The sequence below is a fragment of the Mchenga conophoros genome, linkage group LG3 (assembly GCF_057382185.1).
Source record: "Mchenga conophoros isolate Kocher_MC1m ecotype Shallow Benthic linkage group LG3, M_conophoros_male_GT1.1, whole genome shotgun sequence".
Lineage (NCBI taxonomy): Eukaryota > Metazoa > Chordata > Actinopteri > Cichliformes > Cichlidae > Mchenga > Mchenga conophoros.
The window spans coordinates 25,896,145-25,915,854 of NC_140528.1; the positions used below are offsets into that span (position 1 = coordinate 25,896,145).

General features: G+C 40.3%; 1 protein-coding gene across 1 annotated transcript in view; it reads right to left on the reverse strand.

The window, feature by feature from the left end:
• Positions 1–233: 233 nt before the first annotated feature.
• LOC146577876 (uncharacterized) overlaps positions 234–19,710 on the reverse strand; it is a 29,600-nt gene continuing 10,123 nt past the window's right edge. The window contains exons 5-11 of the mRNA XM_085267730.1: positions 4,443–4,709; positions 1,118–1,222; positions 954–969; positions 768–853; positions 549–599; positions 411–467; positions 234–325 (exon numbers count right to left, since the gene is read on the reverse strand). Coding sequence (XP_085123856.1) covers positions 234–325; positions 411–467; positions 549–599; positions 768–853; positions 954–969; positions 1,118–1,222; positions 4,443–4,709 — 674 coding nt within the window. The remainder of the gene's footprint in view (positions 326–410; positions 468–548; positions 600–767; positions 854–953; positions 970–1,117; positions 1,223–4,442; positions 4,710–19,710) is intronic.

Genomic DNA, 19,710 nt, shown 5'->3' on the forward strand with positions numbered 1-19,710 from the left:
CTTCGGTCTTAAAAATGTGCTATATAAATAAATTTTGATTTGATTTGATTGATTTGATTTCACTGTTTTCTTCCTCCCTTGGATTTCTTAGAGTCCCTACCCATGCACTCCTGTATAAAACACCTACCCTTGCACTATTGTGCATACACTTGGAACATTATAAATAAATTCTCAGTATTCTTCCAAGCATTGGAGTCCTGCACTTGAGTCCTCAGTTAACTGTGACAACAGGCTTACTTGTCGCTCCTACGATATTTAGAAGTAGAACGGAAGGCAGAGCCTTCGGCTTTCAGATCATTTGATTGTTGGGGTTTTCTCTGTTTTACTGTAGGGTCAATGAGTCAATTGTTGTTGTGATTTAGCCCTATATAAATAAAATTGAATTGAACTGAATTAACTTGAACTCTTACCTTTCTTAGTGAAGTTTTTAAGCTCAATCAAAGAATATGTGAAATCCCTGCATTCTGCTAAAATGGAGAATTAATATATAAAAATGGAACATAATCACAATGAGTCTGCATACTTATATGAAACTATAAATGCATTACCCTTTTCTCTGTCATCGTAGTCTCCGATTGATTCATATATACAAGCATCACCTGCAAAAACAAGTCAGTGATAGATTAATCATTAACATTTCTATATATGATTTTGATCATCTTTTAAATAAAAAAAACTGCAAATATCAGAGTCAAAGTTCACAATTTGACAATAAATAAATGAATAAATAAAGTAACAATAGCAAAATTGTTATGGTTAAAGCTGACCTTGGAGAGAAGTGTTTTGGCTGTGTTGAGCTTCACCCTGGTTGATCCTGTGTTTCATAGCAGAGCTCTGGTTTGTGCTCTGAGTCCTAATATAGTAATAAAATATAGTAAAACATTCAATTTGATAAGAAACACAGGTTGTAATTCTGGTTTGTTGAAAATGTGAAGTGGGAGATTTGAACCAACCTGATAAAAGATTTATCTGTAAAAAAAGACAAGTACATGTTTTTCTTTTTACTTTTTCTGGTGCTGTGACAGTGCATGAAGTGTTCAGGATACATCTGTGATTCTGAATAATTAGATAATAATGGGATCATAATCAATCTCGTATCGGAAAGAAAAAGTCTCACCTTTTAACAGCTTTATGTAACCCAGCAGCAGAAGAAGAATCAGTAAAATTCCACAAAGAAGTCCAGCGATCAACAGAGTAGGAAACATTTCAGTCCTGGACTGTGCTGTAAGAAAGAATAACATTAATTATGAGGTGAGGTGCAACCAGGTAGCGTCAGATGGACTAAAGCATAATGCCTCTTATAATATTGTAAAATAGAGCCTCACAAACAAGTGGAATAATCACAAAGTATGCATATGTAAGTGTTAAAAGTTTCTTTAGGCTGCTCCCTTGTCACAAAGACTCGCCTGATATTGCAGAAATTTTTGAAGAGTCAGTTTAATATGATGGATACTTTGTAATGTTTATGCCACAATATCCATGTTTGTGAAGCCCTGAAATCTGACCTGGCGCTTTGTGATAACTTTATCCATGCTTATTTTGAATGAAGAAGGTTCAGCTTTAAGTTAAAGTACCCTGTGACTTCAGCTGCTCAGTATTTCACTGTCAATCTTAATCTCTCCTACAAACTTAGACTCTGATCGGACATATATTTCACTATTCTCCTAATGTTAAGTTAGTTCTGTTTGCATCTTGTATGTTCTGAATTACTTCATATTTTCTGTTCTGAAGATAGTGGATAGAAACTTGTGGAGAGAGACACAATATCACCCAAAAATCCATAACTCCTGCCACATTACATAAATGTTATTGATTGACTTTGCATGCTACTCAGTGAAACATGTATTTGATCCCTAAGCAAACTGTGACTAAATACTTGGTGGAGAAACGGTTGTGGGCAAATGTAAAGGTATGTAGATTGTGGGGGTTGCCATATAGTGCCTTGAATGGCTTGTCTGAGAAAGGCAAGAGAAAATCAAAGAGAAGACAGAGAACCCGCACGCGCTCGTTTGTGCGTGTGGAGCCAAGGAGAGGAGAAGTAGCCGTCTCGCGCATGTTGTCACGGTCAGCCACATTAAGGAAGCCTCACGTTTCGGCTGAGCCCAAACGGGGGATCCGAGAGGTCAGTCAAAATTAAGTTGCTTGTGCGAAGCTTGGCTTTTTCTAGCCGCTAGCCACAACATGTGGTGCTGCAGGCCATCGCCGACAGCGTGGTGGTGGGAAGTCGGAGCGAAAGTTAACCTTAGCTGCACTTTTCTTTAAGACCTACCTCCGTTTCCAGTTGGATTAAGCCGAGTTCGGCCGTTAAGTGAATGTTCGGAGCTAACGAGTCTCTGCGAGGGCTTTAGCGACCTCACTTAATGTTGCCAGTTACTGGCCTGAGTTTGGGCTCTTTCTAAGAAACAAACACAAGAACAATGTGAGTCAGCGGTGAATAGGGTATGTGTTTCGTTCAGCTGTGTGTGAAAGCGTTGCCATTGCGTAGCCTGGTGATTTTCCCACGCAGTGTCACCCAGAGACAAAGGTATGGTTTCTATTTTCTTTGCTTTTGTGGACCCCAAACTTTATTGCTCACTCCGGCTGCTGTATCTTTGGTCAGCTTAACAGACTAGGATCCCACTGTCGTCTCCTGTTCACTACAGTTACACCTTCAAAGAAGACACTGTATATGGTTTCATATCCAAAGGACATTTTAGTTGGGACTGACTATTCCTTATGAACATTGTAAATTGTGTTATGTTGGTGATACAGTGTTAATCATTCTAGAGGGGACAGTGAATTGATGTAATCTGGAAACCCTTGGGTTTTAAAGGAGGGTTTCTGTAAGCGCTCTAAGGAGAATTAGTTCCTTTTATTTCTATTATGTTGTTCGTGTTGTGATTTTTGGACCCCTTCTATTGGAGCATAGACAATTCAGGCCAATATTTACTCAACTATATCGGGTCATATTTAAGCATTTTGTTATGACGTAAAACTTGCGTAAATTCTAGTTATAATCTGGATTGTTTTATGTTGTAATGTAATATATTATGCTCCATGAATTTGTCCTGTTTTGTTGTGTTGTTTTAAAGTGTTGGTAGGTGTCGTAAAGGCGGTGTGTAGTGGGCCACCATGTGGTGATGAAAGGCGAGGCTAGTACGCAGGGCATGGAGGAACAGTTTTCTGATCATTGCTGTGATAGTTATTTCAGATATAATATCATAGAAATGTAAATGGAGCTCCTACTTGAGACATTTTTTTTTTTGTACTTTTCGAGTTTGTGTAGAATAAATAAATGTTTTTCCTTTTTTTACATTTTCCTCATTTTTTGCTACTGAAAGGCATACAAGTACCATAGTTTTAGGTAAGCTGCTACTTTTTCCCCACACTGTGAACACTGCGGCTTATACTGACGTGTGGCTAATGCATATTTTTTTCATGCTGCCAAAAACATTTTGCCTGGTAACAGTAGACCAATCAAAATGATAAGTAGTATATATACGCTATATATTTTATCGGTTGTTAAGAAATGTTGTAATGTTGTTTGTGCACTGTTACATAAAAAAACCATAAGCAACGTAATTTGTGTGTTACCGATATGTATGTATACTTAAAGGTAGTCGTGTTACAGGCGCCGTTCGAGGAAAAAAAGCATTTGCAGTATGTATTTTTGTATGTTACCATAACGTTTATGTTACCATGTTGATGTTACCTTATGGATGGAATTAAACGTTAAAAATCCTCACGTGTAATATTTCTGTGTAAATATCTCATATTACAAGTGAAATGCATACGGCTTAAAATCCGGTGCGGCCTGTACAGGTACAAAATAGATTTTCTTTCTATAATTAGAGCATGCGGCTTTTAATCAGGTGCGCTCTGTAGCACAAGTCAGAAACTTTACGTCCTGCAGAAGTGGCAAAGAAGGACCAAAGATTGCCGCTACACCATCTATAGCTGGTGTAAACCAAGGGCTTCAAAACAGTGTGGTCACCATAGGATTGCATTGCCCTGATGTTGTGAGCATTCAACATCAGTATACCTCTATGTAGGTTTCCAACAACACATAAGAAGCAATAAGACCAAACTGCCATGCTATGAGAACATCCTTCTTTTTGCTAAGCACAGGACGGGAAAAGGGTCCAAGCCGTATTAATACTGATGTAATTCACTTTCCTCCACTCTGTCCTCTTACACAGGTCCATAATGAATATTATCCTTTCAGTGCATACATTTTTTTTTTGCTCTATTTCATTATGATGCTTTATTTTATTTTTAAATTACTCCTTTCCATTATTTGTTGTGATGTCTCCTTGCTCTGACCACAACAACAGATTCACAAGAAGACAGAAGACTTCTCATAATAGATACAAATAGAAACATAAAATCAACAGAGAAAACTTAACACAGTATATTGATAATCATGAGTGAATGTATATTTCAAACTAAATGACTGAACTCACAGGTTATCTCAATGGTGACAACATCACTTATATCAGTGTAGTAAACTGGGTTTCCTCTTGTTCCTCTGCAGCTGTAGATTCCTCCTTCAGATACTCTGATATCTCTGTTTTGTTGATCTCTGATTTGAACTTCAGAGGTTGTTTGGGTTTGTCTGAACCACTCATATTTCCATCCATCAGAGCTCTGCACAGAGCAGGTCAGTGTCACACTGCCCCCTACTGGTATGATTGTTGTTGCTGCTGTCAGTGTGGCCCTGGGTTTATCTGCTGTTATGATAGAGGAAGAAAAATAAATAAATATCTGTGATTCGTTATAACAACATATGAACACTGAAAAACAATACAGTTTATATTTTTATTAGTTGATCTCTAAATAGCCACAGCATAAATGTTTGTCTATTCTCTGTTGAAGGAAACATAATGATGCTTTAAATGTCTCTTCCTCATGTTTTGGTTTAGATAACAGAAACATCTTCACTTCAAACTTCATGAAGCTTTTGATGTTTCTTATGTTTCTTATTTTCCTTTAGAAATGTAATTAAATTGAATTTCATCCATAATTGCTGTTGTTAAAACTCACACACCTGCTAATGATAAATTACAGGGTCTGTCAGTATTGTAACACTGACTTTACTGTGAACGAAGTAACAGGTACAGTGATCTTGGTTAAAGTTCAAATTTCAGTGACAAATTTAATTAAATGTTCTCTATTTTATAATTCAGTTGAGTATTTGAACAGGGATCATACATTTGTGCTGTCGGTCACTGAAGACTTACCTAATACAGTTATAGAGACAGTATTACTGTTCTTTATATGATGTGAGCTCACCAAGCTACCAGAGCACTGATATTCACCACTGTAACCTGTAGATGTAATTTCTAATCTGAAGTCTTTGTCTGTGTTGTAGGGCACAAATTCTCGACCGTCCTTCTTGATTTCGTAATACCAGTCAGTGTCTTCTCCTTCATTCATGTCACATTTGAAGGTAACAAACTCTCCAATGAAAAAACTGGATGAGCTGGGTTCAATAGTTAGCACAGCATCTAGAATCCAACACAACCACAAAGTTTACAATCTGAAACACTTTTATGCACAAAACAATCTGTGACAGTACGTTCATACACTGTTCATTTAATGTCCATATATATATATTGTACTATTCAAGGCACAAACTGTGTTTATATTCATAAAATTATAAATTAGTGATGAACAATGAAATAAAAACAACAATGTGAAGTGCTTAAGACTGATAAAGCAGGTAAGATGAATCTTTACTGAATAAATAAAAAAGAAAGAAACAAGAAAAAGTAAAACTTTTCAGTCACCTTGAACATGTCCAGTGCAGAGTAGCGTACAGAGCACTACAATAAAGAAAAAAATGTCAGACATTATCAAATAAAAGACACTCAATATGTGTGTGTAGGTTGTCAATCATACAGATCATGTTAATAATAATAATGGATTGGATCCATATAGCGCTTTTCAAGGCACCCAAAGCGCTTTACAATGCCACTATCCATTCACTCTCACGTTCAAACACTGGTGGAGGCAAGTTACAGTTGTAGCCACAGCTGCCCTGGGGCAGACTGACAGAAGCGAGGCTGCCATATCGCGCCATCGGCCCCTCTGGCCAACACCAGTAGGCGGTAGGGTAAAGTGTCTTGCCCAAGGACACAACGACCAGGACAGAGAGCCCGGGGATCGAATCGGCGACCTTCCGGTTACAGATACGCTTCCCAACCCCCTGAGCCACAGTCGCCCTGTTAGTGTGTTTATGTCATACTTGAGTGTCTAAGCAGCTAGGTGAGAAAGTGACTGGACTTCTTTAGGTTTCCTGAAGGTGTTTCATATCTTTTCTGAGAAGCTTCTTCAGTTCTAAAACCAAATAATGGAGAATCCCAGGTATTTAAACCCTAGTGGTGGAATCCCTTAAGAAGGCCGTTAACTCAATATTGATCCTATGCCTCATCACATGAGCCAAGGTGTGAACAACAGTGTGGGTCATTGTCACTGGAGGTTTGACTTTTTTTTGTTAACACTAGAATTACTGAGCCTTTTTTTCCCTGGTGCAAGTCCCTACTACTAGATTTACTAGCCCTGCGCAGATTTGCGTAAATTCCCCCGACCCTAACACCTCTTGGAACCCCGCTGAGATTTTCACAGGTCTTCAGCTCCATTGTTCTCCTGCTTTTGTTGTGCAAACACACCCTCCCCCAACCATGAGAGATTCAGGTCTTTCCTTCCCTGCAAGGCTACTTTTCTCCCTTACCTGCAGCGTACACACGCACATCTATATCTACATATATATACACACACACACACACACACACACATACATATATATGTGTGTGTGTGTATATATATATATATATATATATATATATATATATATATATATATATATATATATATATATATATATGTACAGTGGGGCAAAAAAGTATTTAGTCAGCCACCGATTGTGCAAGTTCCCCCACTTAAAATGATGACAGAGGTCAGTAATTTGCACCAGAGGTACACTTCAACTGTGAGAGACAGAATGTGAAAAAAAAAATCCATGAATTCACATGGTAGGATTTGTAAAGAATTTATTCGTAAATTAGGGTGGAAAATAAGTATTTGGTCACCTCAAACAAGGAAAATCTCTGGCTCTCACAGACCTGTAACGTCTTCTGTAAGAAGCTTTTCTGTCCCCCACTCGTTACCTGTATGAATGGCACCTGTTTGAACTCATCATCTGTATAAAAGACACCTGTCCACAGCCTCAAACAGTCAGACTCCAAACTCCGCCATGGCCAAGACCAAAGAGCTTTCGAAGGACACCAGGAAAAGTATTGTAGACCTGCACCAGACTGGGAAGAGTGAATCTACAATAGGCAAGCAGCTTGGTGTGAAAAAATCAACTGTGGGAGCAATCATCAGAAAATGGAAGACATACATGACCACTGATAATCTCCCTCGATCTGGGGCTCCACGCAAGATCTCATCCCGTGGGGTCAAAATGATCATGAGAACGGTGAGCAAAGATCCCAGAACCACACGGGGGGACCTGGTGAATGACCTGCAGAGAGCTGGGACCAAAGTAACAAAGGTCACCATCAGTAACACACTACAACGGCAGGGAATCAAATCCCGCAGTGCCAGACGTGTTCCGCTGCTGAAGCCAGTGCATGTCCAGGCCCGTCTGAAGTTTGCCAGAGAGCACATGGATGATACAGCAGAGGATTGGGAGAATGTCATGTGGTCAGATGAAACCAAAGTAGAACTTTTTGGTATAAACTCAACTCGTCGTGTTTGGAGGAAGAAGAATACTGAGTTGCATCCCAAGAACACCATACCTACTGTGAAGCATGGGGGTGGAAACATCATGCTATGGGGCTGTTTTTCTGCCAAGGGGACAGGACGACTGATCCGTGTTAAGGACAGAATGAATGGGGCCATGTATCGTGAGATTTTGAGCCAAAACCTCCTTCCATCAGTGAGAACTTTGAAGATGAAACGAGGCTGGGTCTTCCAACATGACAATGATCCAAAACACACCGCCCGGGCAACAAAGGAGTGGCTCCGTAAGAAGCATTTGAAAGTCCTGGAGTGGCCTAGCCAGTCTCCAGACCTCAACCCCATAGAAAATCTGTGGCGGGAGTTGAAAGTCCGTGTTGCTCGGCGACAGCCCCAAAACATCACTGCTCTCGAGAAGATCTGCATGGAGGAATGGGCCAAAATACCAGCTACTGTGTGTGCAAACCTGGTAAAGACCTATAGTAAACGTTTGACCTCTGTTATTGCCAACAAAGGTTATGTTACAAAGTATTGAGTTGTATTTTTGTTATTGACCAAATACTTATTTTCCACCCTGATTTACGAATAAATTCTTTACAAATCCTACCATGTGGATTCATGGATTTTTTTTTCCACATTCTGTCTCTCACAGTTGAAGTGTACCTCTGGTGCAAATTACTGACCTCTGTCATCATTTTAGGTGGGGGAACTTGCACAATCGGTGGCTGACTAAATACTTTTTTGCCCCACTGCATATTCTTATAGATTATCTGGACTTGTCCCTGTTTTCCCAGAGTGGATTTTCATGACCGAGTGGAGAGTGGCTGGCAGTCTATGTTGTGTGGCTGAAGAGGAGCAAGAGTGATTTCACTGTTTTCTTCCTCCCTTGGATTTCTTAGAGTCCCTACCCATGCACTCCTGTATAAAACACCTACCCTTGCACTATTGTGCATACACTTGGAACATTATAAATAAATTCTCTGTATTCTTCCAAGCATTGGAGTCCTGCAGTTGAGTCCTCAGTTAACTGTGACAACAGGCTTACTTGTCGCTCCTACGATATTTAGAAGTAGAACGGAAGACAGAGCCTTCGGCTTTCAGATCATCTGATTGTTGGGGTTTTCTCTGTATTACTGTAGGGTCAATGAGTCAATTGTTGTTGTGATTTAGCCCTATATAAATAAAATTGAATTGAACTGAATTAACTTGAACTCTTACCTTTCTTATTGCCAACAAAGGTTATGTTACAAAGTATTGAGTTGTATTTTTGTTATTGACCAAATACTTATTTTCCACCCTGATTTACGAATAAATTCTTTACAAATCCTACCATGTGAATTCATGGATTTTTTTTTCACATTCTGTCTCTCACAGTTGAAGTGTACCTCTGGTGCAAATTACTGACCTCTGTCATCATTTTAAGTGGGGGAACTTGCACAATCGGTGGCTGACTAAATACTTTTTTGCCCCACTGTCAGAGGTTGTGTGTGGAGGCGTGGAAGAGATGACCCAAACGCTGGACTCACGGTGCAGAAGTGAAGAGGATTTATTGGAGGGTGAATGAACAAAGCAGGAACGATGGAGTGAGTGACTGACTGGCTGGCTGACTAACTGAACATACAGACGGAGGGACGACATGAACATGAACATCAACATCAATGACACGACCGTGAATGAGTGGAAACAGAGGGCTTAAATACACAGACTGATGAGGATGATAATGAGAGGCCGGTGAGTACACAGCTGAACATAATCTGGCTAATGACACGAGACGAGCTGACACAGGAAAAGCAGGAAGTGAGAACATGAACATGAACAAAACTGAAAACACTGGGTCACCGACCCAGCAACCCTGACACCCACTGTATATACATATACATGTATATGTGTGTACATTTTTATTTAGCTGCTTTTGTCTGGCACTGTCCACTTTTTTGCAATGACAATGCAGATTTTCCACTTGTGGGACAAATAAATTCAGATTTTCCATGTGTGTGTGTGTGTGTGTGTGTGTGTGTGTGTGTGTGTGTAACATTGGCATTTGTTTAATCAGATCCAAGGCAGGCCAAACCTCTGTGTTACAACCTACATACAAAAGACACATGTTCACAATATATGGGTACACAAGTCTGTTTTATTTCAAGGTGTTTCAAACTTTACAGCATTTGCAGACCCAGTGTCCATCACCCCTGCATTTAGCACAGGTGAATTTCTGACATGTTGCACAGGTAAACCTGCTGCGATTCCTGTTGCAGCTCTCTTGCACCTGGCACTGTGTTGTCTTTACAGTCCCTGGCACAGCAGCTGCAGCAGCTTCAGCAGCCTGCCTCTGTGCTAATATTTCCTTGTGCTGCATGAATCGGCAACGAAGTTGCTGAGCTAGAAAACTCAGAAACAATCTTCTTTTGCCCAGTAACGTTGTTTTGCGCTCCAGCAGTCTGTGCGACAGTGACAGTGAAGTAAAGAAATTGTCCGTTGTGACATTTCTCCCAACATCCAAAAACGGCTCCATCAGTTTCATGACCACGTTCTCTGCCAGCTTCTCTCCCTTCTGATGACTGGGGTCCTTTCCCAAGTAAGGAGATGCACTGCAGACATATTTGGTCTCCAAGTCTGTGGCCATCCAGAACTTGATCCCAAATTTGTCTGGCTTGGTTGCATTATACTGTGTGAATGGACAGCGAACCTTGGTAGGGGACAGCTGTTCATCTATGGTCATGTGTTCTCCTGGAGTGAAACTCTTAGCACAGTTCTCATTGAAGCGTGTCCAGATGTCGGAGATCGCCGCAAATTTGTCTGTCTTCACCCGTTCTGCCCGTGTGTCCCTGTCATCAAATCGAAGGTGTTGTATAATTGAAATGAATCTATCTCGGGGCATTGTCTCTTTGATTACTGGCACCAGAAATCTTTCTGACCAGCAATCCACAATGGCACCAACAGCACACATGCTTGCTCTTACAAACAGGATTGAAATGAATGCCATCAGTTCATGAACTGACAAATTCCAGTCCGGCTCTGTTCTGTGGGCTTGATGTACTGTGCACTCCCTGATGGTCTGCAGCATTCCCACGTCTAACAGGCAAAGGAAGCTTTGGAGCACACTTGTAATCTTACGCTGTCGGAAGATAAACAAATAGAGAATGGTAAATTTACATGAACCTCACTCTAAATGGGTTTATATAAATATCATATCTACTATGGCAGTGACAAACCTTAGCAGACTCTGTGGGTCCAGCTTGCGCAGTGAAGCACGAACGATTTGCTACTGCACTGGGCATTCCAATGTCCTCCTCAACCCACACAGTGCCGTCTTTTGCTGTGTGGCTCTGGCTGGGCTTCCCAGTACCACGGGGCTTCATCCGTGGAGGCATGTTGGGTTCTTGTTCCGTCTCCTTTTCAGATTCTTCTGAGGAGGTATCAGTGGCCAGCTGGACAAATGAAACCTCTCCGCCATCAGAATCTGCTTCGTCCATTTCCTGAAGCAAGGCCAAAGCCTGTGGCGCAGAGAGGTTCTTCCTGCGTGGCAGTGATATGGTGGCCATCCTGATGTGTATTCTCAGAAATGCGAACAAGAAATGATTCTCCCGCCTGGGTCGGTTTACTTTTATGCACAGCACTGTGCTGTAGTCAAGCAATGCCACTCCCTCACATACACAGTGACAATGGAACAATGGAAGATCTGTGCTGAGAGTCAAGGGAGGTGTGAATGTGTGTCTTTTATATTTGCAAGTCAGTCAATGTGTGGGATATTTTGTATAGATACGGCAGCAATTTCTGAAAGTTGTAACACAGAGGTTTGGCCTGACTTGGATCTGAGCAACTCTGAGTGAGTATATGCAAATGTGCCAGGCCTCAAGGATAATGGGTGGTTTGCACAACAAAAGCTGGAGGAGAAACGAGCTGACGGCCTGTGAAAATCTCAGCAGGGGTGATTAACACCTCGGAACTTGCACCAGAAAATAAAAAAGCCAGTAATTCTAGGGGGCAGGCACATGCAGGGGGGGGGGGGGGGGGGACTACAGGGGCTTGAGCGCCCACCCGTTTCCTGATGAGTGCCCAAAGTGCCCTTTTGTTGAGGCAGCTTTTTAAAAAAAAATTATTATTATTATTTTTTAATGTGTGTGTGCGTGCGGAGTCCTGTCTGTGCCCCTCAACAATAATATTTAACTATTAATCACAGTTTTGCTAAATAAAAGGATCTGGCTTGCATCAGTCACATGATCACATTTAACCAACGATCGCCCTTGACAGCAGAACGCGCTGGTTACGAGCCGGGAACGAGCTCACAAAGAGCACGCGCATTTTTAGCGGTCCGGAGCTGTAGGAGAAACACAAGTTAACTAAGAGACACAGACTGATGCAACAAAACCAGTAAGTAGGTGTACAGCGCACACTGTAGTGTGTAGCACCCAGGAGTATTAGCTTATTATGTACATGTTGGTATGTTGAAACAAACGAGCATGCTGCGTGTGCAACAGCGCGACAAACATTACCTGTCCTTTTATTAACTGCACAAGTAGCGCTGGTCATAGCTGCTGGCTACCTGTGTAAGGCTGTCATGGGTCTGTAGCTCTGTCACCGTTTTAGGGAACATATTTAGTTTTAAGGTAAGTTTCCGGGCTTTTCCTGCCTTTCTGGAAGGATTATATTTCACTAAAAAACGATCTAATATGCATGTCCACATAATTATGCATTATTATAATTATAATATATTAAAAAACACACGCTGTATTTTAAAGAACATACATTAAGAAGCAGATTATATTAGATTTATATTTTAAATAAGACAAAATTTGGATTTTACAGCAGTAAAATTATTGCATCTCTACAGTTTAAAAATGTAATAAGCTTTGCCCTGCACAGAGTGGATAGTGAAACAAATGGAACACACGCCTCCGCTGCTTAAATAATGATAATATTAGTGATATTATTTCATATTTATTACTTCCCCCTCCTCATTGCTTTATTATTGTAGCTCTAGTAATAAATAATAATGTAAGGATTCTGGATCAGCACTGTGATGCCCATAGTATATACAGTATTCTGAAGAAGGACTAAAATGTCACTGTGTGTGCATGTGTGTGTTTTATTTAGATGGATTTAAAAAAAAAAAAAATTACTCATGATATAACATTGGAGGTGGAGGTGGTCAACACATACAAGTACCTCGGGCTGTGGGTGGACAACAAACTGGACTGGTCATGCAACACAGAGCACCTGTATAAAAAAGCCCAAAGCCGACTGTACTTCCTCAGGAGGCTGAGGTCTTTAACATCTGCAGGAAGCTCCTGAGGATGTTTTACCAGTCAGTGGTTGCTGGAGTACTTTTCTATGCTGTGGTGTGCTGGGGGAGCAGCACAGCAAAGAGGGACTCATCCAGGCTGGAGAAACTGATCAGGAGGGCTAGCTCTGTGGTCGGCATGAAGCTGGACACTCTGGTGACAGTGGCAGAGAAAAGGACACTAAAAAAAACTGCTGGACATTATGAACAATGCTGGGCATCCTCTGCACACGGCCATTAACAACCAGAAGAGTCTGTTCAGTGACAGGTTGCTTCTCCCAAAGACAAGAACTAACAGACTTAAAAGCTCCTTTGTCCCACACGCCATCAAACTGTTTAACTCCTCTCTGGAGGGGAGAGGGAGGGGAAACAGGAGGACAAAGGAGGGGGGAACAACTAAGCTGTAGTGCCTCTTCACCTCACTGTGCAATACCTTTTTATGCAATACTTTTGTTAATAGTCAATGGTGCAATACACCTCAATACTTTAAATGTGCAATTCACTTGTATTTTTATTTTTATTCCTATTTATTCTATTTATCCCCTTCGTATATTTTATTTATATATGTCTCTGTATTTATATATATGTGTGTGTGTGTGTGTGTGTGTGTGTATATATATAATATTATGCTCACGCTCTGTAACTTCTGTCGGTGCTGTGCTTTTGGAAACCGAATTTCCCAGAGGAACCCACCCGAGGGATTAATAAAGTTTTATCTTATCTCTTATCTTATCTTATCTTATCTTATTGTCCAGACATGCCTGGTAAGGACATGAGGAGGAAACAGTAGGAGCTGTGTGAGGCTACTAAAGGCAGTGCTATAACATTTTTCTGTCATCATTTTATTATAAATTAAGTGCAAGAGTTGTTAGGTGTGGATAATTAAATTATAGTTTATTGCAATAGCAAGTTGTGCCTTGTTCTCAGATAGACAGCAAGTGGAGAGTAATATATGAAATGATGGGATGGAAGGAAGAAGAGAAGCAAGGAGTGATTCACAGGCAGAGCCTAAATTATTTCTCACAGTTTTTTGTGTCCTTATGGTTCCAAGCGCTGTCACCAATCTTTGCATTTTGTTACTATCTCATGACACTTGTTTAATCAGCTACCATCTCTCCTGTGGACTTTTTAATGTCTACAGTCTCAGATCAACACAGCCCTGCCCTCCAGCACTATCCACAGCAACCCCTCAACAGCAACATTGTACCCATCAGGTAAAACATCTGCTACGTTTGCTTTGCCTTGTTGCCCATATTAGATTCTTGATGAATGTGTGTTGTTGTTATTCAGCATGGTTCAATGTGCCCCTTTTTAACTTTGAGCACCCGCCCCTTTAAACCTCTCTGCACGGCCCTGCTAGGGGGTGTTGGGTTTAGGGAAGTTACGCAAATTTGCGCAGGTTTAGTAAACCTAGTGTTTGTTAATCATGTCCTTTCTGAAAGTCTTTGCAATCAGAAATACAATCTGAATAAACACATACAATACAAATACATTTTCTACGAGCTCCTCTGGTTCATATGTTTATCTGTTTTTTTCTTCATATCTATTTCTGTTATTTCAGCAATAACATTATATGTAGCAGCACCTGGAACATAAAAATATGACAATGCACAGATACATTGATAAAAAATCTTAATATGAGTGTCGAGTCTGAGTCTTAGTCAAGAAATGTACTTGATAATGAAGGTGGGAAGCCGCAATAACAGGCAGACAGAGATGGATAAATTCATCAAACTATCACTGATGGAGAAACAAACCTTTCTTAGATAAACTAAAGCAGCTCCACTCTGATCTGAGTCAGTGCACTAAAATCTAATCCAGTCTACAAACAAACATGTTGGTAACAAACATGAGAGTCCTCTGATCACATGACCTGCAATGGTACAAACGACTGATGCTCTGTTCTTCTTACTAAAACATGTTTATGGATCAGTATGAATCAAACAATAGGAGTCAGTGATGTACTCACAGAATAGGCCCAGCTCACAGAGCAAAGTGGCTCCCATCCTCACATCCAGCAGTGACACGTCTGAAAACTTCTACAACTTTCTGTAAAGAGAGAGAGTGAAGCAGCAGCACAGCAGATACCAAAGAGCTGAGAAGGAAACAAAGAGGGTTTCTTTTTACTTCTTCTCTCTGCTTCCTTCCTTTTCAACAGAACTAACACTCTTTAACAAAATCTGACCACAGCATGACGTGTTTATACTCTTTTATATTTATTTCAATTTTCATCTCTCCAGGGTGTATCCCACGTCTCATCCTAAAACAGCTTTGATCGGCTCCAAATCATCTGAGACGCTCAACTTTATAAACAATTAAGAAAATAGATTCATAGAAGAATAAAGTTTTAACTGATGCTGATAAACAGAGATGTCATTATATAACTAAAAATACATCTGAACTGACAAAGCTGAGCTTGACTCATTTAAAGTATTTCATTATACTAATGCAGATTTTTTTTAACATGAAATTGTGGTTTGCTGATAAATTCACCCACATGTTGTGAGCAAGCTCAAGCTAAACAGAAATAGTGTCGTTAACCAGAAGTGGGCGTGAGGCAAGAGGAAGTCCTTCCCCCTCTCTCAGATTATATCTCTGTTACTTTAAAAGTGCTGCTGTGTTTATGGTGATGTCAGCTGGGCTGAGTTGCTGAGGCTAATGGGTCATGGTTTTGAAATCAAATAAACTTTAAACATGTGACAAAGGTGTAAGTGTGACATGCTAAACTTCAATGCCACATCAGTGCCACAGTTTCACACTTTGTACTTTATACTTTACAGAAGAAAAGGAAGAAAATGCAAACAAAAAAACAAAAAAAATAGAGGTACAATGTCGCTTCACCTGCAGTTACACCCATTTACTTGTATTTATATTTATTTATTACTATTATTTTTAAATGGGTAACTACTATACACAGATCACAGCCACTTAGCAGTGGGTGTTTCCCCTTTTCACACTCTGGAAACCTTTTAAGAGACAAACGCTCATGTTGTCTTCATCTCAGTTTCACAAGAGATACCACAGAGTGAGATTTACACAGCACTTTTCTAGTTTTAATGACTGTTAAAAGTTAAAACTTCAAGCTACAAGCAGTTTATACTGTACAATTTAAGAACTTCAAATTTCACAGCAATTCTATGATCACCAGATAACCTGAGATGCACCTTCCTATTTTTATGCAGTACAAATATGATACAGATGAGCTAAACAGCTTCTGTTGAGGAGCTAAATAAAGGCCTTTTATAACTTAGTTAAGCAGAGGCTGAAACACAGTTGATAATGTATCTCAAACTGCCTGGATCAGTCACATCAGATAGATAAGTGCTACATTTAGAGTTTTGCAGCAGATAAATTCTTTGCTGTTTTTTTTTTTTTTTTTTTGCTTTTGGCAGAAAAGGAAGTCTTTGACATGCAGGAGTATACTGAGTATTAACAGGAGGAGTTTGTCTAATCTAGCTACTGGGGACAGTATGCAGTGACTATGTATGCATCCCAAGTGTTTGCATAGATTCTATGCAAACACTTGGGATGCATACATAGAAGGGCCCGAGTTGTACTGTCCCATGTCTTACGGTGTGTTCACACCGAATGCAATAGACACGAACAAAACGCGCTAGACACCCTTAATTTGACGCGTGCACATTCGCACTTCGACGCGTGTCCAATGCGAATCAATCGCGCATCAAAATATGCAATACACACATGAAGATTAGTCACAGTTCTCACAAGTTGATTCTCAAAGTGCAAACCTTTGTAGATTGCAAAACGTAAAAGTATTATTATGCAGCGTTTTGTCTTCACATGCCTGCCACTTTCGTGCGCTTTCTTCCCTCCTGGTGCAGGTGTGTATTTCCAAATGAAGGTATTAGTTATGGATGTTTTTGTGCTGTTTTTTCTATTGGACGTGATGGTTATCAAAACCAAACATGATAAATTTGGCAAGCGCAGGAAACATGACACGGAGGAGGTTTGTCAACCAGGCTGCAGAATGCAATGCTGTATTGTGCAATAAAAAAATCAGCGAAAAAGCAAAGCAGTGACGGATGAACAGCGGGACCACTGTGTGCTGTTTATTAATAAACAATAACATATATTCCTACATGACAACATCTTTCTGCTTTTATGCAAAAGCAGAAAGGTATTTGTACATCAGTGGCAAAATAGCGGCTGGATCTGCCCCTTTGACCTAGGTCAAGGCCACGTCACCAGGCTCCTGATTGGTTGTCGCTGCGCGAATTGACGCTGGAGTTCAGATTTTTCCAACTTGAGCGGTAGACGTGAAACGCGCGTATGCACAAAATGCAACACAAAAACTGACCCGCGTGGTTTTATTCACGAGTCAAACGCGCCAGACGCGCTGCTTTGACGCGTTTTTGCGAGGCAAATCTGCTTCTGAATTTTCACGGGACCCGCAATTGCGTGTCATCGCGACATTGGGGCGACCGTGGCTCAGGGGGTTGGGAAGCGTATCTGTAACCGAAAGGTCGCCGGTTCGAACCCTGGGCTCTCTGTCCTGGTCGTTGTGTCCTTGGGCAAGACACTTTATCCTACCGCCTACTGGTGTTGGCCAGAGGGGCCGATGGCACGATATGGCAGCCTCGCCTCTGTCAGTCTGCCCCAGGGCAGCTGTGGCTACAAACATAGTTGCCTCCACCAGTGTGTGAATGCGAGAGTGAATGAATAGTGGCATTGTAAAGCACTTTGGGTGCCTTGAAAAGCGCTATATCAATCCATTATTATTATTATCGCGCTTCTACATTGACTTTACATGTAAATCTGACGCTCTGATCGCATCTATCGCCTTCAGTGTGAACACACCGTTAAAGTCTGCATACTGCTGAAAAGTCGGGTGAGTGGAGTCCAGATTATCGCCCCCGGTATCGGGGGCAAAAAGGAGGCGACCACGTTTAATCGATTATAACACAGGGTGATAAATATAAGTCCAGACGTGTGGTATCCAGAGAAACCTCTGAATCTCAGCTAAAATCTCATATAAACCATTTCTACAACCACCAAACACACCGAAAACAAGCCATGATTAAAGGAGCAGTTACGTAAATGTAAGTCCGCTAAACAAACAAAACCGAACAAGAAATTCTTCAAACTTAATGTAACCGGCTAAAGAAAGGTTAGTTAGCTTCCAGAGCTATCACTGACCCCACACACCAAGTTTCACCACGCTCTGACCAAAATTCACTGAATGAGCCGCAAAAGAAGACCACAAAAACACATAGCGGCGCAAATGCGCTAAGACAGAAATTGGCTTACCATCCCGATTTCCTCCGTTATTTTCGCCAGCAGCTGGTAACCACATGATTATCAGTAGTTACCATGCCTACCTAGCCGCATGAGAGCCGTTTTCAGTCAACAACCTCCATTTTAGACACACCTACAGACACGTGACTGGACAGACGCCACATGCAGTAAATTTGGGCCCACATGGGTTTTGGCATTGCAACGTCCGATTGGTTGAAGTGATGTGAACGTGGCATCATTACTGTCATTCTATTGGCTCAAACGATTAAAAAGATGTGTCAATCATGCAAATTGACCAAAAGTAACCAAAGTTACAGCCCCTCAGAATTTAAAGGGCCAGAGACCAATTAAACGCTCCATGCGCTAGGCAGTAAAGGGCCATTGCCATGTAAATGTGTGGTAAATTCTTCAAATATATATTTTTTAAAAAAGCATTTTTAGGCCTGTTAATAAAATGTATTAATTTCTGCTCTTTAATACCTAAAAAAATCAACTGGCATGGTGTCCAGTTGTGTGCCAAAATTGGACATTTTTGTACAAGGTGTGGATATTCATGTATTGACAGTGCTGTAATTTTTCACTGTTTCACTTTAGAAACATAAATCTTTGCACAGATGATGTTTATATGTTGGTTACTGAATTTCTGAAATGAAATGTGAACCGAGTCATATTTTTAAAAGGGTTATATGCTAAAAATTAAAAAAAAAAAATTACAGTCTCAGTAACTTTCTCAGTACTTTGACACAGTAATGTCTGCTTCAATATTTACACCTCTGATGAAATTTCACAAGTGTTAGCTTTATTTTGATACCAAGATTGTAAGGACAGAGTTTGTAATTGCAGAGACATAATCAATTAAATTTGGGCATTACATTTTCGAGCAGGAAACTCAGAAACCCCCTTGGGGCTTAAGAGGTTATATTTTATACCCTTTCGTCACCTTCATGGACAAAAACTGAAAATGCACAAAATCTGCCGTAAAATTGGCAGAAAAGAATATATTTTTGTCTTTTTTTCATTAAGTTCTTAATCAACTTGAGGTCTTTTCAAAATGATCACACATTAAGAGATTTACAGCAATTTTCAGATGATTTAAGATATTTTAAAATGACAGTTTAAACATTTTAATTATTAATTGTTTGTTGAAGTGTTTATTTTGCATATAATACATAGTAGGGGCAAGGGACACTGGTGGTGATCCGAGTCTTGGACATGTCAAAGATCAGCAACAAAACTGATTTGATTGTAATGTTATTGTTTTGTGAAGTGCAATGGAGAATAATGCCCTGTTCATGTCCACTGAAACCACTTTTTTTATCTCTCCGCCAACACGGTATAAAACAATGCATTCTGTACTGTCAGCTTTTAATTTTAAGGAAAAGCATTTGACATTTTTTTTACTGTATTCTACCAGATTGAACCATTTTGCTACTGTAGGCCAATGCATGAAA